This window comes from Elephas maximus, chromosome 11, assembly GCF_024166365.1.
Source record: "Elephas maximus indicus isolate mEleMax1 chromosome 11, mEleMax1 primary haplotype, whole genome shotgun sequence".
Lineage (NCBI taxonomy): Eukaryota > Metazoa > Chordata > Mammalia > Proboscidea > Elephantidae > Elephas > Elephas maximus.
Genome location: NC_064829.1, coordinates 99444575 through 99465078, shown reverse-complemented (window position 1 = coordinate 99465078; position 20504 = coordinate 99444575). Strand labels below are relative to the sequence as shown.

Genomic DNA, 20504 nt, shown 5'->3' with positions numbered 1-20504 from the left:
CTAGTATGCCTGGTAATTTTTGAGTAGATGCTGAGCAGCGTGTACTAAAAATCGTTTCCTCCAAAGGGGGTTGTTTTCTTCCGCCAGGCACATTACCTAAATCCTGATGAGGTCTGGTCTTAGGCTTTCTTGGGCCTGGTCTGTTTCAGTTATGCCCTACTCCTAGATCTTCACACTAGAGATCCCAATTAGAGCCACTCCACGATGGCAGGCCTTGAACCCCAATCCCCAGAACTGCATGGCTGCTGAAACTTCAGCTCTTAGGGTTCTCAGGTACCGCTTTCTAATTAGTCTCTTGAGTGTGGGGTCTTGCAGTGAGCATCAGCAACTTAAAAACCCATTGCCATCAAGTTGATCCCGACTCATACCAACCCTATAGGTCGGACTAGAACTGCCCCATAGGGTTTCCAAGGCTGTAATTTTTACAGAAGCAGACTGCCACATCTTTCTCCCACAGAGCCGCTGGTGAGTGCAAACAGCCAATGCCAAGCGCTTAACCACAGCACCACCAGGGTTCCATACCAGCAACTAAGGTGTTGGCAAATGCACTGAGTGAAGATTATGTGTAGATGTTGGGGCTCAATTCCCTCCTGTCTGGGAATCTTGCCCTCAAAGGTCCCAGCTGTTTAGCCCAACCTCTGTGAACTTGGCTTACTGCAGGACTGCCATGAGAGTATATTCCCCATGCCAAACTGGTAAACGCCCTCAAAGAAAAATCAAGGTTAAATATGATCACTTCTGCTTCATTTCTCTTAGGGTTCACACCGTCAAGTCCAACCTACAGTGGTTGCTCTCCAATGCCTTTAACAAGTTTTTATATATTTTCTCCAGCCTTTGTATCATTAGTCTGTGCCGTTAGTCCAACAGACTACCCTTCAAAACCAATACCAGTAGTTACATCATCTTGGGTATCTCTGAGAATATACTAATTAAGAGATACTAAGTTTAATATTTTATTAAATATTCCCTGAATTGGTCCTTCCAGGACATTTTTTTTTTCAGCCCACGGTCTCTTGTTGCAAGATTTTCTCTAATGCCTGGTGATCCTTGATGGTATGCTTAAAGACCAAGACAGCTAAAAAACACCAGAATCCCTATGTAGGTCAGATTTAATTGGCAGACTGCCTTCGTCACAGGGCAGGGAGTTTGCCGAAGGGCTAAGTTGTAATCGACCAACATAGCCTTTTGTCTAAGCAGCAAACTCCTACCTAGGCCTGGGTATTGTGAGTGTTAGAACAAGGTTGGTTTTACTAATTTTCAGTCTTCTACTTTTGATATCCCTGGAACTGCTGTCTTGAACATCTCTAGGGTTCTGCAAGGCTGACTGGTTTTCTTCTCAGTGACAACCCCACTGCACTTAGCACTAGACTTTTCTCACCATTTTAAAATTACTTAACCTTTTATTCAGAAATTTGTTCAAAACTCAACTGCCAATGGCCCTCTTCTATTTCTACTTGCTATTCTTTTATCATTTTCATTAAATTTGAAGTATAAATGTAAATGGTGAACGTACCATGAACTATCATTTAGAAGTTTTGATCCTTGTCCTTGTCCAGCCCTTGCTACTTTACCCAATCATCTTATCCATACATCTTGCTTTCCAATTTTCCTTTCCTCATCCTTTTTCCTGCTCTCTAACCCAGGTAACAGCTCCCTTTTCATACAAAGTTGCAGCTTCAGTGAGTAATATCTAGTTCTCTTCCTACAACTCTGTGCCCCTCCAGTCAAAAGACATGTGGAAGAGGCCAGTAAGGAGAGAGAAAGAAAACACACAGGGATAAGGCCCCTTACAAAGGGTTTCCTTACCCTATTTTAAGCAGCTCTGCTCAACTGGGGGTAGCCTCATACTTAGGTTATAAACCCCAAGTTCCAAGCATGCCCTGGAAACAAGTAACCAAATTAGGGTTATTAAAATTCAGGTGACAACTTTCTAGAAAAGACATCACCAAAAGTGGTCTAGAAGGAACCAAGGCGGCCACTATTAACAGGAAATTAATTTTATTTTTAAATCCAAGAGGCCAGAACAAATGATGAAACTCTTACCCTTGGTTGGCAAACTTAGGCAGTCAACAGGGTTGGGGGAAAGAGGATGACAGCAGGAGGTGGGTAGGAACATGTCCAGACAAAACAGGTGGAGAGGCTTCTTCACTCTGGTGCAGCCTCCATCAAATACCCGTTCTCTGGAGCCAGATACCCATCGCCCCCCTCAGATTCCATATACATGTCTCGACCATCATTGCCCATACCCTCTAGCCCGTTGTCCTGGCCACCACCACCCCCCCCACCTCGGGCCTCATCCCTGCCCCGCTCACCACCCCGCTCCCCCCGCTTGTGCTCGCGATCCCGGTCCCGGTCACGGTCCCGGCGCCGCTCCCGCTCGCTCCTGTGGCTCCGCCGTCGTTCCCGGTCCCGATCCCTGCCCTTCTCCTCTGGACCATCAGGACCATCAGGACCAAGCTCCCCAGGAGGCCCATCATCAGGAGGTGCATCGCCAGCCTCAGATGGCTCCGCAATGTCGCCACCACCTCCACCACCACGCAGCTCCTCCTTGCGCTCCCGCTCCCGCCGTGCCCGCTCACGGCTCCGGCTACTTCGCCGCTTCCGTTCCCGGTCCTTGTCCTTGCTACGCTCCCTGGAGCGCCGCCGTTCCTCCTTGTCCCGACTCCGGGAGCGCCGCCGCCGGTCCCGAGAGCGGGAGCGTCGCCGTTCCCGTTCCTTGTCTCGCTCCCGGCTCCGCTCTCTGCGCTCCCGCTCGCGGTCCCGGTCCCGGTCCCTGTGGGGAAGCGGGGAGGGGCCGGGCCTGGATGAGGTGGGAAGAGGTTTGTGGCAGGGCTCCCCCATGTCACCACCCCCCATCCCAGGAAACCGAGTGCCCAATTCTTACCTCTCATCATAGCGGGACGTGTCGTCACGGCCTGAATGCCGGATGTTCACATCAGCCCCACCTCTTCTGGTACCACCCAGGCCACCTCCTGGGGGAGGGGTGTGAAAAGAGAGTCAGTCTGGGCAGGGACAGGGCACTGAAGGAGTGGAAATGAGGAGCATCCAATAGAGAAGGGAGGAAGCCAACCACCACTGCTGGGTGTCTATGTGGGCCAAATCCTATGATGATCATTTTGTGTGGACTCTCTTCTAACACAACAGCCACATTTTACAGAGATTAAAGGGCTTTCACCAGGTACTAATTGGGAAACAACTGTAATTAGAATCCTAGTTTGACTCCGAAGTGCGTATCCTTAACTACACTGCCACTTCAAAAGCAAGAAGGGATAAGGAGTGACGATTTAGCACCCATCAAGCACTTCTCTGTGACTGAGGTGAGAGCTACATCCATAGTCGCTGAGCTCCGAGTCACCCTCAGTCGCACACAGACCTGGGGCCACACTGATCTTTCCAGCAGAAGATATGGTCTGCTAAAAAGCCTCAGTGACTTCCCACTGTCTCCAAGTCCAAACTCCTTACAGACAGGCTACAAGAGCGAGCTGGGCCCAGCCTATCCTTCAAACCAGGGGCCCTTGGCTTTTCATGTCCTAGGCACTTTTCAATTTCTTCATACTCTGCACCTCCTTCCCACCAGTTCTTGTGCAATCAGCCCTTCCCCTGGAATGATCTTCGCTCTGTCTTACCTTTCACACATTCACCCAGACATCACTTCCTCAGAAAGCCTCCCCTCACCTACCAAACCAAGTCAATCCTCCACCACACCCTCACAGTACCATAAGCAGCTCCTTCCCAGAACCTGAAGCCCTGGTGGTGCAGTGGTTAGCTTGGCTGCTAACCAAAAGGTCCGCAGTTCGAATCCACCAGCTGCTTCCTGGAAACCCTATGGGGCAATTCTACCCTGTCCTATCAGGTCATGAGTCGGCATCAACTCAATGGCAATGAGTTTGGTTTTCTTGGTTCCCAGAACTTACTGCAGTTATATATTTGGATGAGCTCATGAATACCTGTCTCACCCACCAGGCTGTGATATGCCGTGAAAACTAGGTACTATGTCTGCTTTTGCTCCCTGTGACCAGCACGTGGAGCATCCAGCATGTAAAGGTGAATGTGTATCTGTCACATGACTCAACAAACTACCCGATGGGGCAGATGACATTCACATTCTAGAGGAAGTCACTTGCCCAAGGTGCTCTGGCAAGGAAGGTGTAGAGCTGGGCCACACTTCCACCTGACTCCAGTACCTGCCCTCTCCAGTACTCCACCGTAACACGTGCTGGGAGGAAAGCGGCGGTCATGCAGATTTGAGTTCCGTAAGAGGAGTGACTTCTAACAGTGATGGTGAAAAACCAAAGAGGCTGCTTGGACATCAGTGACCAGTCTAAAAAAAACCCCTTGCCACTGAGTTGATTCGGACTTATAGCAATTCTATAGGACAGGGCAGAACTGCCCAATAGGGTTTCCAAGGCCGTAATCTTTATGAAAGCAGACTGTCACATCTTTCTCCTGAAGAGCAGCTGGCAGATTCGACCCACTGACTTTTCGGTTAGCAGCCAAGTGCTTAACTACTGCACCACCAGGGCTCCTGTGACCAGTCTTGGAAACATTCAAATAAGAGAGTTGGCAACTGACCTGCCAAGATCCCTGATGGCACAATGGTTAAGCACTTGGCTGCAACCCGAAAGACTGGCAGTTAGAACCCACCCAACGGCCCTGTGGGAGAAAGACCTGGCAATCTGCTCCTGTAAAAATTCAAACCAAAACCAAACCCACTGCCACTGAGTGAATTCCAACTTGTAGTGACCCCATAGGACCAGGGTGGAACTGCCCCATAGGGTTCCCAAAGCTGTAAATCTTTACACGGAGCGTGTGGTGGGCTTAACTGCTGACCGTTCACTTAGCAACCTGGCGCTTTACCAGCGTGCCACTCAAAGATTACAGACTAAAAAACCCTATGGGGCAGTTCTACCCTGTCACATGGGGTTGCCATTTCAGTCAAAATCGACTTGAAGGGACCCAAGAACAACACATTAACTGGGCACCTGGAATGTCACAGATACAAGGCAGACTAGTGTTTCCAATTTAAACAAAAAGAGCGGAATATAAGATGTTGGTGCGCACTGCATATAGAAAAGACAATTACCATCTCATAAACTCTAGGTTGTGTATACTTTTATCTGAGCATTGGATCAAGATTTATTTGATAAATATCACCTTCAAAGAGTATAAATTGGAAATGTAGAAGCTGTGTTGGTGGGTATTTTGGTATTGTTTTCACCACCAAAAAAAAGGAGTTGAAAGCCAATCAAACTAGAGGATTCTGGGATTCCAGACTGCTACCACTCCAACAAGAACGTTGTTGTTTTAGCTGCTGTCGAGTCAGCCCCCACTCATGGTGACCCCATGCACAACAGTCCGGGGCCACCCCACAATCGGTTGCGGATAGGACCATAGCAATGCACAGGGTTTTCACTGGCTGACTTTCAGAAATAGGTAACTACCCCTTTCTTCCTAGGCCGTTTAATCTGGAACCTCCACTGGAACCTGTTCAACATCTGCCACACCCAAGCCTCTACTGACAGATGGTTGGTGGTGGGCACAAGGGGCACCGACTGGGAATTGAACGTGTGTCTCCTGCATGGAAGCCAGAATTCTACCACTGAACCACTACTGCCCTGCAACAACACTAGTAGACTCTCAAGAACCCACATCACTGATGGGAAAATTTGGGAACCAGTAAGGGTGCGGATTCAATAACACGATGAACACATTAAGTTCACATCACTGAACAGTACACGTCAAAAACACTGAAATGCGAAGTGTTTTGTTAAAAAATTTTTAAAAGACCTCCCATCACCCCTGAGAAGGCAGCAAGGGTGACACAAACATGTCTATACAGTTCAGAGACTTAACAATGAGTGTGTTATCTACCCAGCACAAGCAAATCGAGGATAAGAACAGAGAACCAGGAGCTGGAGTAGGAGCAGAGCATCTGCCCAGGGAAGACCATCTTCTCTGAGAACTGCCATCGTCCTCGCAAGACGGGACCCTCAGGGGACATGTGCGGATGAAACCTCAGGCCCAGGTCCCATGCTGAGCCAATTATACCCCACAAACACACCCCTAAAACTTCGGGGACACAAAGCCAGGGCTGGCTGTAAAGCAGGGAATTGTGTGGAAAGCCACACAGAGCAGTGCAAGAAGACACAGAAGAGACCTGTCACAGAGAGGAACATGGCAGAGGGTGGGTCCCCGGCTCTAGAGAGCTTTAAGTTCCAGCAGTGCAGGCTTTTGGCTCCAGGATGCCCACGATTCAGAGTTAACAAGTCCCCTTTATGCTGCAGAAAGTTCAAACCTATTTCTGATACTTGCAGCCAAAGTGGCTCTGACTGAGACAGTGCCTGGTGATTGGTGACTGGAGAGACAACCAATGAGGGAATAAATGTGGGAGGCTGAGGGTGAGACTCCCCAGGTCTGGACCACAGCCTGACACAGCCGGTAATCGAGTGCTTCCTAAATCGATTAACGAATGAATAACTGTAAGAACAAGGACGCAGCCCCAGAGGATGAGAGTGACACTGACAAGCCCTGCCACACACCCTGTTCATGGCTGAGCATCAGTGCACTGTGTAAGGTGACCCCACTTTCCAAGAAAAGGAAAACAAGACAGGATGGGGAAAAATCACTCAAGTCAGCACTTGATCCCTGGCTGGACTCTCCAAGCCGAGGCAAATCGGTAACCCTGAATGAGAAGCCTGGCACCAGAACATGACAGCAAAGAGCGGACAAGCCGAAGAAATGCAGGATAGTGCAAGGAGCCACAGCACAGAAACAATGAGAAGACAAGAAAACCTGACAGTAGGAAACGGAGATAAGAAGCAGCCCTGAGGCCCCACGGGGCAGGATCCGCTCACCCAGCCTCCGGGGCCGCCAGCCCTTCACGGTTCGGCCCCTCTCCACGTCCACGAGGACCCTCCTGCCATCGATCTTCTTGCCGTCTGCGTGCTTGTAAGCGGCTGCAACAGATGTGGGAAGGGGGGAGGGGAAGGAGTCCCCAGAGGGTCCTCTAGTCAGGACAAGGCCCTGCTCAACCGCATCCCCACCCGGTTCCCATCAGCACACATTCACTCACGCCCACCAGCCAAGCAACTGACAGCCAGACAACCCTCTCCCAGCCCAGTGAGGGGCCTGCTCCATCTCAGTGCGCTTCTTCCGCATCACCCCCCAGTCACTATTGGGGCGGGGGTAAGACCGCCACTCCCAATCCCAGACCCGTGGTTCCCAGCCCTTCCAACTCCCCTATGACAGAGCAGCCCCCTCCTGCCAGGGCGGCCAAAGTCGCTGCAAAGAAACTGGAGGTTAACTTAATGCTGGTCTCTGTGTGGGGCCCCCAGGGGGCTCCTCCACAACCCAGGCATGCACCCTAAACATAATGCTGGGGCAGGAGGCCTGCGGCCGCTCCACACCTCAGCTACCACCGATTTCTCTTTGTTTTTCTTTGGGGAGGAGGGTGAGCACGGGGGTAATCAGAACAGACGTCAGAACAGAAAATGAACCAGAAAGGGGGTAGGAGAAATCCTCCCAATGGCAGGGAGCAGAAAGGTGGTTATGGCGCTCCTGGGGGGCCTGGAGGGGCCCCCGCAGCAGGGGAGGGGAAGCCAGTGGAGGGAGGCCTGGGAGACGTGCGGTGCTGCTAAAACTCCTGCCTTACCTGAGACGACTGACCCTGCCACACTGCCCGCCCCGTCCTCTCCCCCTCCACACTCCCAGCTCAATGCAAGCTGGGAGTGAACCCCCCCTGAGCACCTCAGGGAAGGGCAGGTAGAGGAGGAGATGAAGGGGAGAGGCCTGTGCCTACTCTCAGGCACCCCCATCCCCCTGGCCTATAAACAGGTGGGCAGTCCTGAAGGCCAAACAAGTCCTTGCTCCCCACCCCCTCGCCCTGGCCTGGGGGAGGGGGTCCTCAACCAACCACAATACCCTGGCCCGCCCCAGCCCACTCCCCCCATAACAACCAGAGGAAGAGAAAAAGGTGCCATTTACCGATGCCGGCCTTGCGGGTGTCCAAACCGAGCGGGGTAGGGGGGGCTCGGCAACTCCTGGGGGCCTGGCGAGGAGGCGGGCTTCCCGGGGGGGACACGGGACCGCTTACCTGGAGCCCCCAAGCTTACCTGAGCACGCGCACAGACCCCACACCCACCACCATAGGGCCTGCTAAAGCTACAGGGAGGGGAAGTGGGGCTCTAGGGAGCCAGGGAGAGGGGAGGAAAGCCCCACCTCCCACAGCACCTGAAGACAGGCGGAGGAGGTGGTGGACCCCAGGGAAATGACAGGGCAGGGCAGGGACTCACACCAAATCCGGGAGCTGGGCAGCCCTGGGACTACCATGGTTGTATTAAAGAGAAGACTGGCGAAGCCTCAGAAAAGCCGCCAGCCCTCGCCTGTTGCCAGCCACGTCCCAGCTGCGCTAGGCACACATCCCACCCTTTCATCCATGGGATAATTCTCCCCCCACCCCAGCTGCCTTGGCCCTAAGGCTGGCACAAGGGGCTCAGGGTCCGGGAAGCAGAGCGCTGCCCAAGGTCAGGGAAGAGGGGCCACTTGGCCCCTGAGCCCAGAGGAGGGGCTGCGGGAAAGCATTCAGGTCGGGGACCACAGTCAAGCCGAGGAACCCTGCTCTGGTTCATGTCCCAAACCCCAGAAGAGGCCCAACCCGGGAACAACAGCAAAAAAAAAAACATGACGTGTGTACTTCCAGGCTTCTCTCTCTCTCTCTTTCCCTCGCTAAGTCTCTAAACGGTGGAAGGATCTTGAGTGAAAGTCCACAGCACCTCAAGCTGCTTGCAGCCTACCTTCCTGACCCACCCCCCACACCCCAGTCCCCAATTTCATGCACCTCGGGGAGGAGCCGGGCACTACTGCCAGCCCCTCAGGAGGCCTCAACAATAAGGAAGACGGGAAGAGGGCAGAATATCCTGAACCTAGCAACCAAAAACATTCCCCGGGGCCAGACAATAACAGCCCCACAAAAGGCCTAGAGGGCAAGAACAAAGGGCTGAAGGGTTCCGCATGGAGCCCTGGCCCTGGCGCACCCGTTTCAGAGCTCCCACCACCTTGCCGCTGACATGAGGAAGCCGGGTAGGTAAAAGGTTGGTTGAAGCCCAACTGGAGAGGCCGGATGCCTTTCCCATCAGGGTTCATTCTTCCCTCCTGCGATCGGCAAGATTATCGGACAGCATGTGGATCTGGGGGGAAGAGGGGCCAAGGGCACCCAAATGAGGAAAGGGCTTTGGGTGCGGGGAGTCAAAGGGCGGCTGGGGGAGAGGGATGCCTCACTGCTCCTGAGCTGCCTGGCTAAGCTGGGCTGGTGTGCGGTGCTGAGTGATCTTACCCATGATACAAACCCTTATACCAACCATACACTGAGGTGTTGTAAGGGGAGCGTAAGCATCAGCTGCAAGCCAGCTGCGTGGTGGCTGCAGTGACAATAAGAACAGTCAATTAATACGGCGGCCCCTGGACGCGCCGCAGCCCTGCCCGCCCCACCCACCCATCCCTGCCCATGTGGATGCCGCCGCAGCCTCAGAAGGGGCTTTGGAGATGTGGGGACAGGCGCTGAATACGCCCGTCCCACCATCCCGCTGCCTGCTGGGGAACAGGGTAGGGGCTGGGGGGAGGTGAAGGGTTGGGTGGCCCAGGCCCAGCTCTGCTGGGGGGAGAAGAGGGCAGGTTCAAAGGCCAATCCTCAATCCAACTTGGCCGGCCCCAACTCTGGTGGGCCGGAATAATGGGGAGAGTGTCTCCCCGAAAATCCGACCCCTCCCCCCACCTCCAGCTCACCCCAGCCCCCGCCCAGTGCCCTCTGTGCCCCTGAGGTTCAACGTGTGACACTTACCTCCCCAGGTTCACACACACACACACACGTTGTGGGGGATTTGGTTTTTGTTTTTTAAAAAACACGTATATATATATAAAAAAAAAAAGATATATCAGAAACAGAGGGAGGAGAAAAGACACTGCTTAGGTCAGGATTGGCAAGGTGGGGACAAAGACAGACGACCAAGAGGGGCTGGGGCCGCAGAGAGGTGAGAGGGCAGCAAGAGAGTGTGGGGCCGTACTCACAGTGCATGTCCCGCTCGTGCTCGTACTCGATGAAGGCGTAGCCACGGGGCTTCCCCGACCGCTTGCTGTACACCATGTGTATCTGCGGGGGGAGGCGGTAGAGGAGAGCCTTTGACACAGGGAGACCCCAGTCCCTCAGCAACACAGCCTGAGGGCCGGTGACAGAGATGCCCCTCGGCCCCTCTCCTTGTCTTCTGGAACTGAGTGATTTAGGCACTAATGGTGGCATCAAACGAACAGCAGAAACCAGAGAAGCAGCCCACCCTGGTTCAGAGGGTCCGAGACTTCCCTGAGGGAACGACAATCAAGCTAAAACCCAAACAATAAACAGGAACAGACGAGGGAACTGCCAAGGAGACAGAAGTGTCAATTGCCAGCTTAAGGTGTGGTATCTCTAAAGGTCCAAAGGCTTGGGAAGCACGATAGGAGGCTGGGGTGCCGCTAGGGGCAGCTAGAGTGGGTTCTGACAACGGGAGACCCTCAGTAGATGAGGCCTGGGGCAGGGGGGTGGGGGGGCCAGGGCCAGCCATCAGTAACTCTCAGTACCAAGCTAAGGCGCACGCCCTCTGGGGAGCTGAGAAGGATTTTGAGCACGAAAAGGGTCATTGCGGGAGTACATGCTGAGTCAGAGAACACAGAGAGTTGTGGAAACGGAGGGAAGGTTGAGCACCAAAAAGGAAGGGGAGTTCCGGGGTAAAGAGAAGGAAAAAAAGGTATAACCAAATACAGAACACAGCACATGCAAAGCCAGGGAAGCTCCCAAGCGTGGCATATTCCAAGGATGAGTCCTCCCATGGGGATGGCAGCAAGGGAACATGGGCATGAGTGGAAGTCTGTTAAGGCCACAAAGGAGAGCAGGGGCCAAACAGGAAAGGCCCTAGAACACCAGGCTGCGGCCACTGCACCTCTGTCCTGAGTACAGGGAGCCACAGAAGCTGTGACGGGGGGATGGACTTTGCCTGAGTGCTGAAAAAAGCTCTCTGGTGCCATGTGGAGTGAAGATGAATGAGGGAAGGCTTCTGGCAAGTGACAGCTTTTGAGCTGCCCCCCAAGGATGGCCAGTTCTCTGGGCACATGATTATACCACCTCAAGAGTGACCAGCCTGCATGAGTCAGAATTCTCGTGGTCCTGGGGTTTGGACCTAGGCACCCAGCAGCCTCCAAGATCCCAATGAGACTTTAAACTGACCCGAAGTGGGATCAGAGGACACTCTGGAAAGAGCCTCAGAGGCAAGGCTCTGGCAGAGACCAGGAAACACCAGGGGATCCACCCTGATGAGAGCTGGGTGCTGGAATCAGGCTGATCCGAGCCCATTAAATAAATGTCCGGCTCTAGGCTTGGTAGTCTGTGTGTGCAATGAGCTCAAACCCTTACAACTACCCAGTGAGAAAATATGCCTTCCTATTTTTATTTGAAACACGAAGAAAACAAGGGCTAGACCATTAACTTTACAATTAAAGGAGAAAACGTCACAAGACAGGGAGTGGCGTGCATCTCCCATAAAAGGTAAGCAATAAATACTCCGTGTGGCTTTTCGGACAAGACGGTCTCTGTCGAAACTACTGAAATCTGACTTAAAGCACAGAAGCGGCCACAGACAATACATACACAAACAAGTGTGGCTGTGTACCAACAGAACCTTATTTAAAAAAAAAAAAACTACAAGCAGTGAATATGTACTTTGCCTTCCCCTGCTCTAAGTCAACAGCCAGCACTCACTGCTTCTAACCCCACTCGTGCTGCGTAAGGTCCGTGGCACGGATGTGCACGCAGAACTGAAACCCAGGCCAGGGGCCCCCAAAGCCCCGAGAAGAGAGGGCATTCCTGGGCCCAGAGCCTAGTCTTTCCCTGTCAGGCACTCCCCTCCCCACCCCACCACCTGCTGCCCAGGTCCACTCACTCTTTTGATGGGTCCGTACACCTCAAATTCTCTCCGGAGCTTGGATTCTGTCGTGTCATAGTTCTGCAAGGAGACAAACACGACATTACATTGACAGACGAGAGCTGTCTCAAAGCCCTCTGAATGCACCCCTGAATCTAGCCTGCTAGTCTTGTTCCCAGAGCCCAGGCTCACAGCAGTCTGGATTCCAGGTTCCCCTGTGCTCCAGGGCTTGGAGCAGGGACTCACCACTCTCGCCACGAAGAGCGTCTTGAAGGCATCACCCTGAGCGTTGGGATCATTGTGAGGGTCCCCTGTGCGGGAAGAGAAGAATCTGTGAGTAGAAGGTGTCCACAGCGTCAGGTAGCAAGAAAGATCCCCACAGACAGGCAGAGGCCAAGTTGATAATGATGTAATGTGACTAAGTAGGAGACCACCCAACCAAAAGCTTCAGGCCCCAAGAAGAGAAAGAGTTGGTGAGCTGGTGATCTCTCCAAGCTGCTTCGTGAAGCAGAGCTGGCCTTAACTGGAGTGGTAGATTTAGTAGCAGCCTAGAGGCTGACGTGGGATGGGAGAAAGGTGGACTTCGAGCAGACATGATGGGGGCTGTTTCAGACCTACATACCCTAGGGCCCGGGCCTCCCAGGTGTGAGACATCCCATTATCAACCACCACTAACTGACTAAGGGAGTCCTGGTGGCCCAGTGGTTAGGAGCTCGGCTGCTAACCAAAAGACTGGCGGTTCAAATCCACCAGCCGCTTCTTGGAAACCCTGTAGGAAGTTCTACTCTGCCATACACAGTCGTTATGAGTTGGGATCGAATCTACAACAACCGGTTTGCTTTTCACTTTTGTAACCAACTTGTGGAGGCAGCCTGATCTTCCTATTCAGCCAGGTGCTAAAAGCCCTGCCTCGGTACATGGCCACACTGCCACCTGCTGGACACACACTGCAAATGCAGCCAGCTGGGAAACCTGGCAACCACCAGCAAGGGTGGAGTGGCAAGCAGAGCAAAGGCGCCTGGCTTTCTTACCTCTGCCCATGGCCTGTGGCCTCTGGGAAGAGCCCAGGGCTGGTGCCCCAGCAAGTGAACCGAAGCTGCATCAGGTCATATTCATACTCCCAGATCTACAAGGCAAGTAATTATCCTGTCTGGCCACTGAAGAATAGCAACCTCCAAGGACAGCAGACAGGAATCTACTAAAAACCAACGCCACAGGTGATTCTGTTGGGCCAGGCCTGGAATAAATCCTTTCCACCAAGGCTGGTGGCCCTGATCATCCCTTTATTCCTGCCCATTGCATAGCTGATCGGACAAATCTTTGATGGCGTTTCTTCCATCCTATCACGTTACCCCTCAGAAAAAACCTTCAAATTCTAGAACACGAGCAAAGGAACAACCCTGAGCACATACACAGATGTACAAGCAGACACTGCAGTGGATGCTAAAAATTATTCAACACCACCTTGCAAATGAAAACAACACAAGCCTGGGGCACAGGAAAGGGACATCTTAAAGTAGCGGAGAGGCCCAGCCAGGCTTCATGTCCCATTTGAGCTCACGGTCCATGCATTCTCAGCTCTCAGGCTCCCATCCTGAAGCCCCAGGCCGCTAGCGGTACAGGAAGAGAGTTTTAGGTGTTGTAAGAAGCCAGAGAAATAGTGCCCAACTCGTTTCCTATGAAATGGTTTGGCTGCAAATGAAGTCCAAAGTAACTCTGGGGAATTTCTCAAAAGGCAGAAGCCTGAGCCCCAGTTTAGCGGGATAACTATTTGGGGGCCAAGGCCACCCTGCGAAGATAACTCCACCTTTGGCTCCACCCAGTCTTTGCCCACACCCATCCCTCAGAGTTTTAACTCACTGTGCCAAGATCTCTCCATCTACACTGGGTCTCTCTCACTCATTCACACAAAGTATTTCTTAAGCACCTGTTACAGGCCTGGCACTGTTGCAGGTGCTGGGGTTACTGCAGTGAACAAGACAAAAAAGGCCCCTCCTCTCTCAGGGCTCACAGGGGAGAAGACAACCGTTCAACAAGTAGATCACGTGGTTCTATGAGATGGGACAGAGGAATGGAGAAGTTGATTTTCAGTAAGCACAGGAAAGGCCTGAGATCTTGACATCTGACTGAAGGTTTGAAGAAGGGGAGCCCTGCCACATGGGGAGAAGCTTTCTAGAGAGGAGAAGCCAAGAAGAAGTAGGGCCAGGAGGGGGCTGTGGCTGGAGAGAGGAGAGGACCAAGGAGGCGAGGGTGAGGTCAGAGAGGTGCTAGGGCCACACCACGTGGGGCACTGGGAACCACCACGGTGACTTTTACTCTGTGACAGGAGCCATGGGAAGGTGGTTTTGAGCGTAAGAGGCAGAGTATTTTGACTCAGACTTCAACAGTCTCTCTGGCTGCTGGCCAAGGTATTAACAGGAGACCACTAAGACGACTTTCACAAAAACCCTGGCTCAGACCAGGATGGTAGTGTGAGATGGGGTCCAACGATGACTCACCTTTATACCTTAGAACCCTGGAAACAAGGACAGCACCTGGCCTCCCAGAGCCCAGGCCCTGTCCCTGAAGCATCCTGGTCTAGTGGGGTACCCACACCTCATGCTTTCCCTACACTGTCTCCAATCCTCATGACAACCCTGCCAGCAGATGCCATCCCTGATTCACAAAGGGGAGAATCAACACTGAGAGAAAAGCGACCTACTCACAGCCCCAAGAATGAACCTAAGCAACTACTCCAAGTTTGGTAAACAGGCTTAAACAAAGACTGCACTTTCTTCACAACAGGCTTTCCCTGAGCATTCCCTATACCTATATCCGAAAGTGGGCCTCTATGGCAGGGCTTCCAGTGTCAGGACGCGCCATTTCACTGTTTGCTTTCATCGCTCCTCACAACACGGGACCTCCTCGTCCAGCTTGCTGAGACTCCCGCCGTTAGAATGTGAGCTTTGTGAGCACAGCAACCACTGTCAGGTCACTGCCGTAACCTCAGTTCAGAATCGAACACTGAGGAGACGCTTAACACACAAAAGAGCACCCCTTGGTTGAGGAATGCCCATGCATGTTGAACACCAAAGTGAGAAAAGTTTCATGTCAAATACGACAGATACTTCATGTGGTACACAGAATTATTGCCCCCAAGATGTCCACATTCTCGTTCCACAGGCCTGTGACTATGTTACCTTACACGGCAAAAGACTTTGCAGATGTGATGAAGGATCTGGGCAAACCCAACGTAATTACAAGCGGCCTTATGAGGGAAGCGGACAGGTAAAAGGGAGGAAGAGAAGATGGGATGAAGGAAGTACAGATTGGAGTGATGTATTTTGAAGATAGAGAAAGGGGCCATGAGCCAAGGAATGCAGGAGGCCTGCCACTAGAAGCTAGAATAGTAGGCAGGGAAGGGGCTCAGGTTGTTATGCCGAGAGCAAAAGAAAGCTGCTAACAGAAGAGACGACGATCAGGACTGTACTTGAAAAAGACCCACAGGGACTGAGTTGAGCACGGGCTACGCAAGCAAACCAGACTGTTACCGTGTTGTCCAGACAAGGGATGACCTGGGTGGTGGTGGACATGGACAAAAAAGTCAGATCTGTAACATTTACAGAGTAATAGGACAGGCCTCGGTGACACATTGGGAGAAAGGATAAAAAGATGTTAAAGACAAAACCCAAACCAAACCGACTACCGTTGAGTCAATTCTGACTCACCGTAGACCCTCCGCGACAGAGCAGAACTGCCCCACAGAGTTTCTAATGAGCAGGTGGTAGATTCAAACTGCTGACCTTCTGCTTAGCAGTGTAGCTCTTAACCACTGCACCATCAGGACTCATTAAATTGGGTTGCAAAGCTAAGGTCATGTCTTGCACAGTGAGATGAGTGACAGAGCCATGTCCCAGCGTGGGCAACACCCCAAGACCAGGCTGGAGGGGAGATGCTGACTGTGGTTTGGAGCCTGAATCTGAGATGCTTTTGAGACATCAAGAAAGGATATCAAAGCAATTGTGTGTGAGTCAGGACTCAGGGACCTCACAGCTAGATGCTCCCGTCAGGCATCTTCCCTGAGGAAATTCACCACTCCGGGGAAAAGGGCTCAGTATCATGACACTGACCATGGCCTCACAAGGATAGATGGCAAAACCCAGATCTTCCAACTACCAAGTGGGGTTGATATCTGATCCTCCTGTGAGGTAGGTTGGTTGGCGACAATGTACCGTATATTCCGCCACTTCCTCCTCTACCCAGAAGGGATGGCACGTCCCCAGTCCAAGGGTAAGGGAGTGGGGGTGGAACCGGGGCCAATCTGCAAGCAGCACCTCACTGCTGCAGCCTTTGAGATCCAGCTGGGCAGGCATGTTAGCCCCACCAGGGGTGCTCCCAGGCCCAGTTACCAGCGCTCACCCTTCCTCCACATCCTCCTAGTTCAAGGCCTAAACCAAACACAATGCTTGGCAAATGGCGGGAGGTAATTTAGAGAACTGTCAACACTGCTTCCCCCAAACAGGCCTTTTGGAGAGCACAGGCAAACGTTTGACCTGAGGAAGAGGAAGACAAGACGTGGAAAGGAGGGGTGAGCAGACGAATAAGAGACTTACACATTTTTAGCTCCGTCTCCACTTCCTGCTGTCGCCGCTCAATCTTCTCCCGTCTCTGTAGGGAAAAAGGGGAGGACGGAAAAGTGAATGCAAACAGAAGTGTCCCAATCAGAGACCATCCTGGAAAACCTGGCAAAAAGGAGGTGCGCCAGTAGGCAACGATCACATACCTTCCTCTCCATGCGTTCCTCCCGGGTTTCTGCACGAGTTGGGGGAGGGGCATCTCGAGGGTCCTGGGAACAAGAAGAGAGGTGACAGGGTGGGAGCAACTGGGGAAAACAGCAAGAGGCACCTACCAAGAAAACGAGGATCTCAATCTCGCTCCACCTACGTAAACAAACATGAACAGTTCACATATGCCACAGTGGAGGCGGGGAGTGGCACAGAGCCACACATGGTCCTAAGGCTCGCTGTCGGTGACAAGGGAAAAACAAAAACCAGGCGGATGGATTAAGAAACTTCTACAGCAACCCAGCAGGGCAGTTTTATGAGGGTCAAACCTAATCACAAAAATATGGTTGTGAATTTTGTACACGTGTCCTTGATAAATACGTAAATCACTAAATAAGGATAATAAAAAATTCGGAAATGGATAGTTGTGATGCTTGTACAACACGGTGCATATAATTAATGTCGCCAAATTACACGTGTCAGAAGAGTTGGGAGAGCAAATATTTTATTACATATATATTTCATACAATAAATTACCAGAAAAATGAAACTAAATCTAACATATTTACCAGAAGTATCAATCAGCAATAGATTGAAAATCCTAAAAAAAAAAATGTGTCCTTCACCACGAAAGACAGTTTGAGCAGCACTGGTACAGAAACATCTAACCAAAGAACAGATTATCAAAGGCTCTAATCTTCCCTTTTTAGAGAATGACCTGCTTCTCACAATCCCCAAATACCGTTCTGTAGTGAGCAGAGGGCCACAGAACACCCTGTGGGCTGATGGGAAGGCCCTTCCTCATGAGAGCAGGGGAACTGGGGCCAGGCCTCAAACAAAAGGAGCAGACCATGCAGTGCTCAGAAACAGATAATTCAAATCATCTGGGGGGGGGTCTCACCAACCACTCATTAAATAGGAACAAGCACACAACTCCCATCAGCAAAGGGTGCCACAGGCTTGCACCCATTCAATTAGTTTAATTGGCTAGTTACATTTCCAAAGTACTGTTCACTGAGGGTAGCGAAGTTCACTGAGGGTGGCAAATAGTACTAAAGACTTAACCGTCTACTCTTTCCTTGCTGCTAACCTCTGCTCTGCAACTCCTGCCACCCCTCCCCTACAGGGAGAAGAATCCACTGCCCAACCACCTGATGCCACAAGTTTTCTCTAGGACTTCTGGTTGTGTGCCAGCATTTCTCAAGTGCACTTGATGGACCTCAGGAGGTGGGTGCTGTTATCTCAATTTTACAAATGAAAAACCTGAGAGCCAGAAACTTATGCTTTCATGGTTACCCTGCAAAGGCACAGCTGAAATCCCGAGCCTATGGCTTTGAGTACTCTAGTACACCGTGAAGACCCTATTTGAACATCACCTTATCAATAATTAAAAACGATAAATATGATAGCATGGTCTTTCACTGATGGGTGCCAAAATCTGTCACATAAATCTTGATGTTTAAATCCGCATCAATCTCATGAGAACATACTACCTTAGTAAAGATGAAGAGATCAAGCCATTAAAAGGATATACCACTTGCTGAAAGTCACACAGTTGATGTCAAGTTCTACCTGACTCTAGGACGTGAATCCTAATCTGCTACTTGCTAAATTCTCAGAATAATCCTCTTTAGAAGCCAGCAAATAAATTTTCGACTCACAGCTACCCTGTGTGACAGAGAGCTGCCCCATAGGGTTTCCTAGACTGTAATCTCTAGGAAGGCAGATTGCCAGGTCTTTCTCTCACAGAACTGCTGCGAGGATTGGAACCATCAACCTTTCAGATAGCAGCTGAGCACTTAACCGTTACACCACCAGGGTTCCTTTAGAAAAACCCTACAACAGATACATTATCAATCCCATTTAAAACAGAGAAACTAAGAGTCAAAGAATAAATCACCTGCCTAAATCATGCAACAAGAAAACAGCCCAAGATTGGACTCCAAAACCCAACCCGCTCTTCGTCCACTCAGTGCACTCACCTCAAATTCTCGGATGTAGGGCGCAATGCCACAGTAAGGTTGATTATGGTGTTTTTCATGTGGCAGTTTCTCCAGGGGTGGCAGGTATGGGATGGGGTCCCGGGGGGCAAACAGGGCCAGAAGGTTGGGCGGAAGGAACTGGGTCATCTTGCCAAGTCTGAAGGCAAAACCAGAACCAATTAGGGTAGGCTGGCTAGGATGAATCCCCTAAAACCCCCTGACTCTCAAGAAAGAGAGAAACAGGAGCGAGCTCTCAATGTTAAAACAGGCTCTGTAAGGGCAGAGTGACCCTATGTCACACGCAAAAGGGATAAACCTAAAAGAGAAAGCAAAGTCTTGAAGGTTTAGGGGGAAGAAAGGCCTACGAGGAAAACAAAGACTATAAAGCGTTTCTGAGTACAGAAGACTGAGTCGTGAGCAAAGAACTGTGGGGCTGAAAGGGTCCCTGGGGGGTTGGGGAGACAATCAAGGATCCTGAGTCCCAGAGCCGTGCTCCTGGAGGTCCCACGTAAGATGGGGAACGCTTTATGGGGCGAGGGTCGAAGTCACCGATGAAGGGGTCAGAGGATCTTAAATAGCTAACCCCTCAAGACAAAGGCTTGGGGGTAATAGGTCTAAGCCCCCCAACCCAAAAGGGGAAAGGAATTGTGGGTAATGGTCCGAGACGCCGCGAAGAGACAAGAAAAAAGGCAATACACCGCAAGGGCCTGTGGGTACTGGACCGCGGGGGGCTGTGGGACGAGGGCCTGAGTGCTCAAGGCACCCTGGGTAAGGGTCGCAGATAAGAATATTGCTGTGGTGGGTGCGCGGGGAGAGGGCCCGGCCGCGAGGAGAGGGGCCGGGGCCCAACGCAGGGGCTTGTGGGTAGCGATCCCGTTCCCGGTGAGGCCAGTCACACTCACCAGCCGCGCGGCGCCCTCCTCGGCCTGGCGTTGGTCCGGGGGCTCGCGGCGGCCCCTCAGCAACAGAGACTCCTGCTGTAGCTTAGACTTCGGCGGCGTCGGCGTCCGTGTGCTTCTCTGGCGGGCCCAGCGCGCGCACCAGGCCGCTGCTCACAAACCCGCGCGGCCTCAGCTCGCGACGGGAATAGGGGGTGGGACCCGCGCAGATCCCTCCGCCGGCCTCACTGCGCACGCGCCTTACGACGGGCGAACAACGCACACATGGCACGGGTTCCGCCGCGGGCAAGGCGCCTGCGCGGGGTGACTGCCCCGCCTTCGAGCGCCTTAAATTCCTTTTGCCGCTACCGCCTGGTATCCGCACTGCGCACGCGCTTTGCACCTGCCACCACCCCCTCGGGCTCGCCACTCCAACCGCCTCTGTCCGCGAGATTCTGCCCCTGATACTTCGCCCCCTCCCCCTAGCACACTTCCCGGGTTTGCGCGCGTGCGTAGTGAGATGTGCTGCCTGTACCCCTGCGCCGACTGGCAAAGAGTCCCTTCGTTGATAGTGGTTAGGTGGATGGGTAATGTCGAGTACTTAGTGCGTGCTGGAAACAATAGCATGTGACTAAAGCAGTCTTTTCCCTCGTGGATCTTACGTTCTACTGGGGAAGACAATAAAGTGATTTAAATTAATTATAATTTCAGGTAGTGGTTGGCACAATGAAGAAAATGGAGCAGAGTAAGGGGATGGGAAGAGTAAGAACGAGACTGTTTTCAAAAAGATGATAATGGAAGCCCTCTAGGAAGAGATATTTGAACAAAGGCCCCGATTGAACAGTGGTCTGGGCGGGGTTAACAGTCAGTGCGAAGGCCCTGGGGAAACCCTGGGTAGGGCAACCAGTTAACACACTCAGCTGCTAACCTAAAGGT

General features: G+C 52.1%; 1 protein-coding gene across 2 annotated transcripts; it reads right to left on the bottom strand.

Moving 5' to 3' along the window:
• Positions 1-1989: 1989 nt before the first annotated feature.
• Positions 1990-19805, bottom strand: SNRNP70 (small nuclear ribonucleoprotein U1 subunit 70). Of its 2 annotated transcripts, none has more exons than XM_049901032.1 (10): positions 19593-19805; positions 18691-18847; positions 16708-16770; positions 16538-16592; positions 12192-12256; positions 11964-12026; positions 10063-10144; positions 6855-6956; positions 2885-2972; positions 1990-2800 (listed from the first exon to the last, which is right to left on the bottom strand). In XM_049901032.1, exons 2-10 carry the CDS (start codon positions 18835-18837, stop codon positions 2146-2148), a joined length of 1320 nt encoding a protein of 439 aa, XP_049756989.1. In that variant the 5' UTR covers positions 18838-18847; positions 19593-19805; the 3' UTR covers positions 1990-2145. The 2 variants fall into 2 exon arrangements, with proteins under 2 accessions (XP_049756989.1, XP_049756990.1); XM_049901033.1 differs by having other exon boundaries at positions 1990-2773.
• Between the last annotated feature and the right edge of the window lie 699 nt (positions 19806-20504).

Excerpts from the sequence above, each read along its gene's own strand:
- SNRNP70 (XM_049901032.1), bottom strand. The coding sequence starts at position 18,837 with ATGACCCAGTTCCTTCCGCCCAACCTTCTGGCCCTGTTTGCCCCCCGG. Across the intron at positions 12,027-12,191 it reads CGCTCTTCGTGGCGAGAGTG|AACTATGACACGACAGAATC; the intron begins GTGAGTCCCTGC and ends GTCTCCTTGCAG. Across the intron at positions 6,957-10,062 it reads GCACGAGCGGGACATGCACT|CCGCTTACAAGCACGCAGAC; the intron begins GTGAGTACGGCC and ends CATCTGTTGCAG.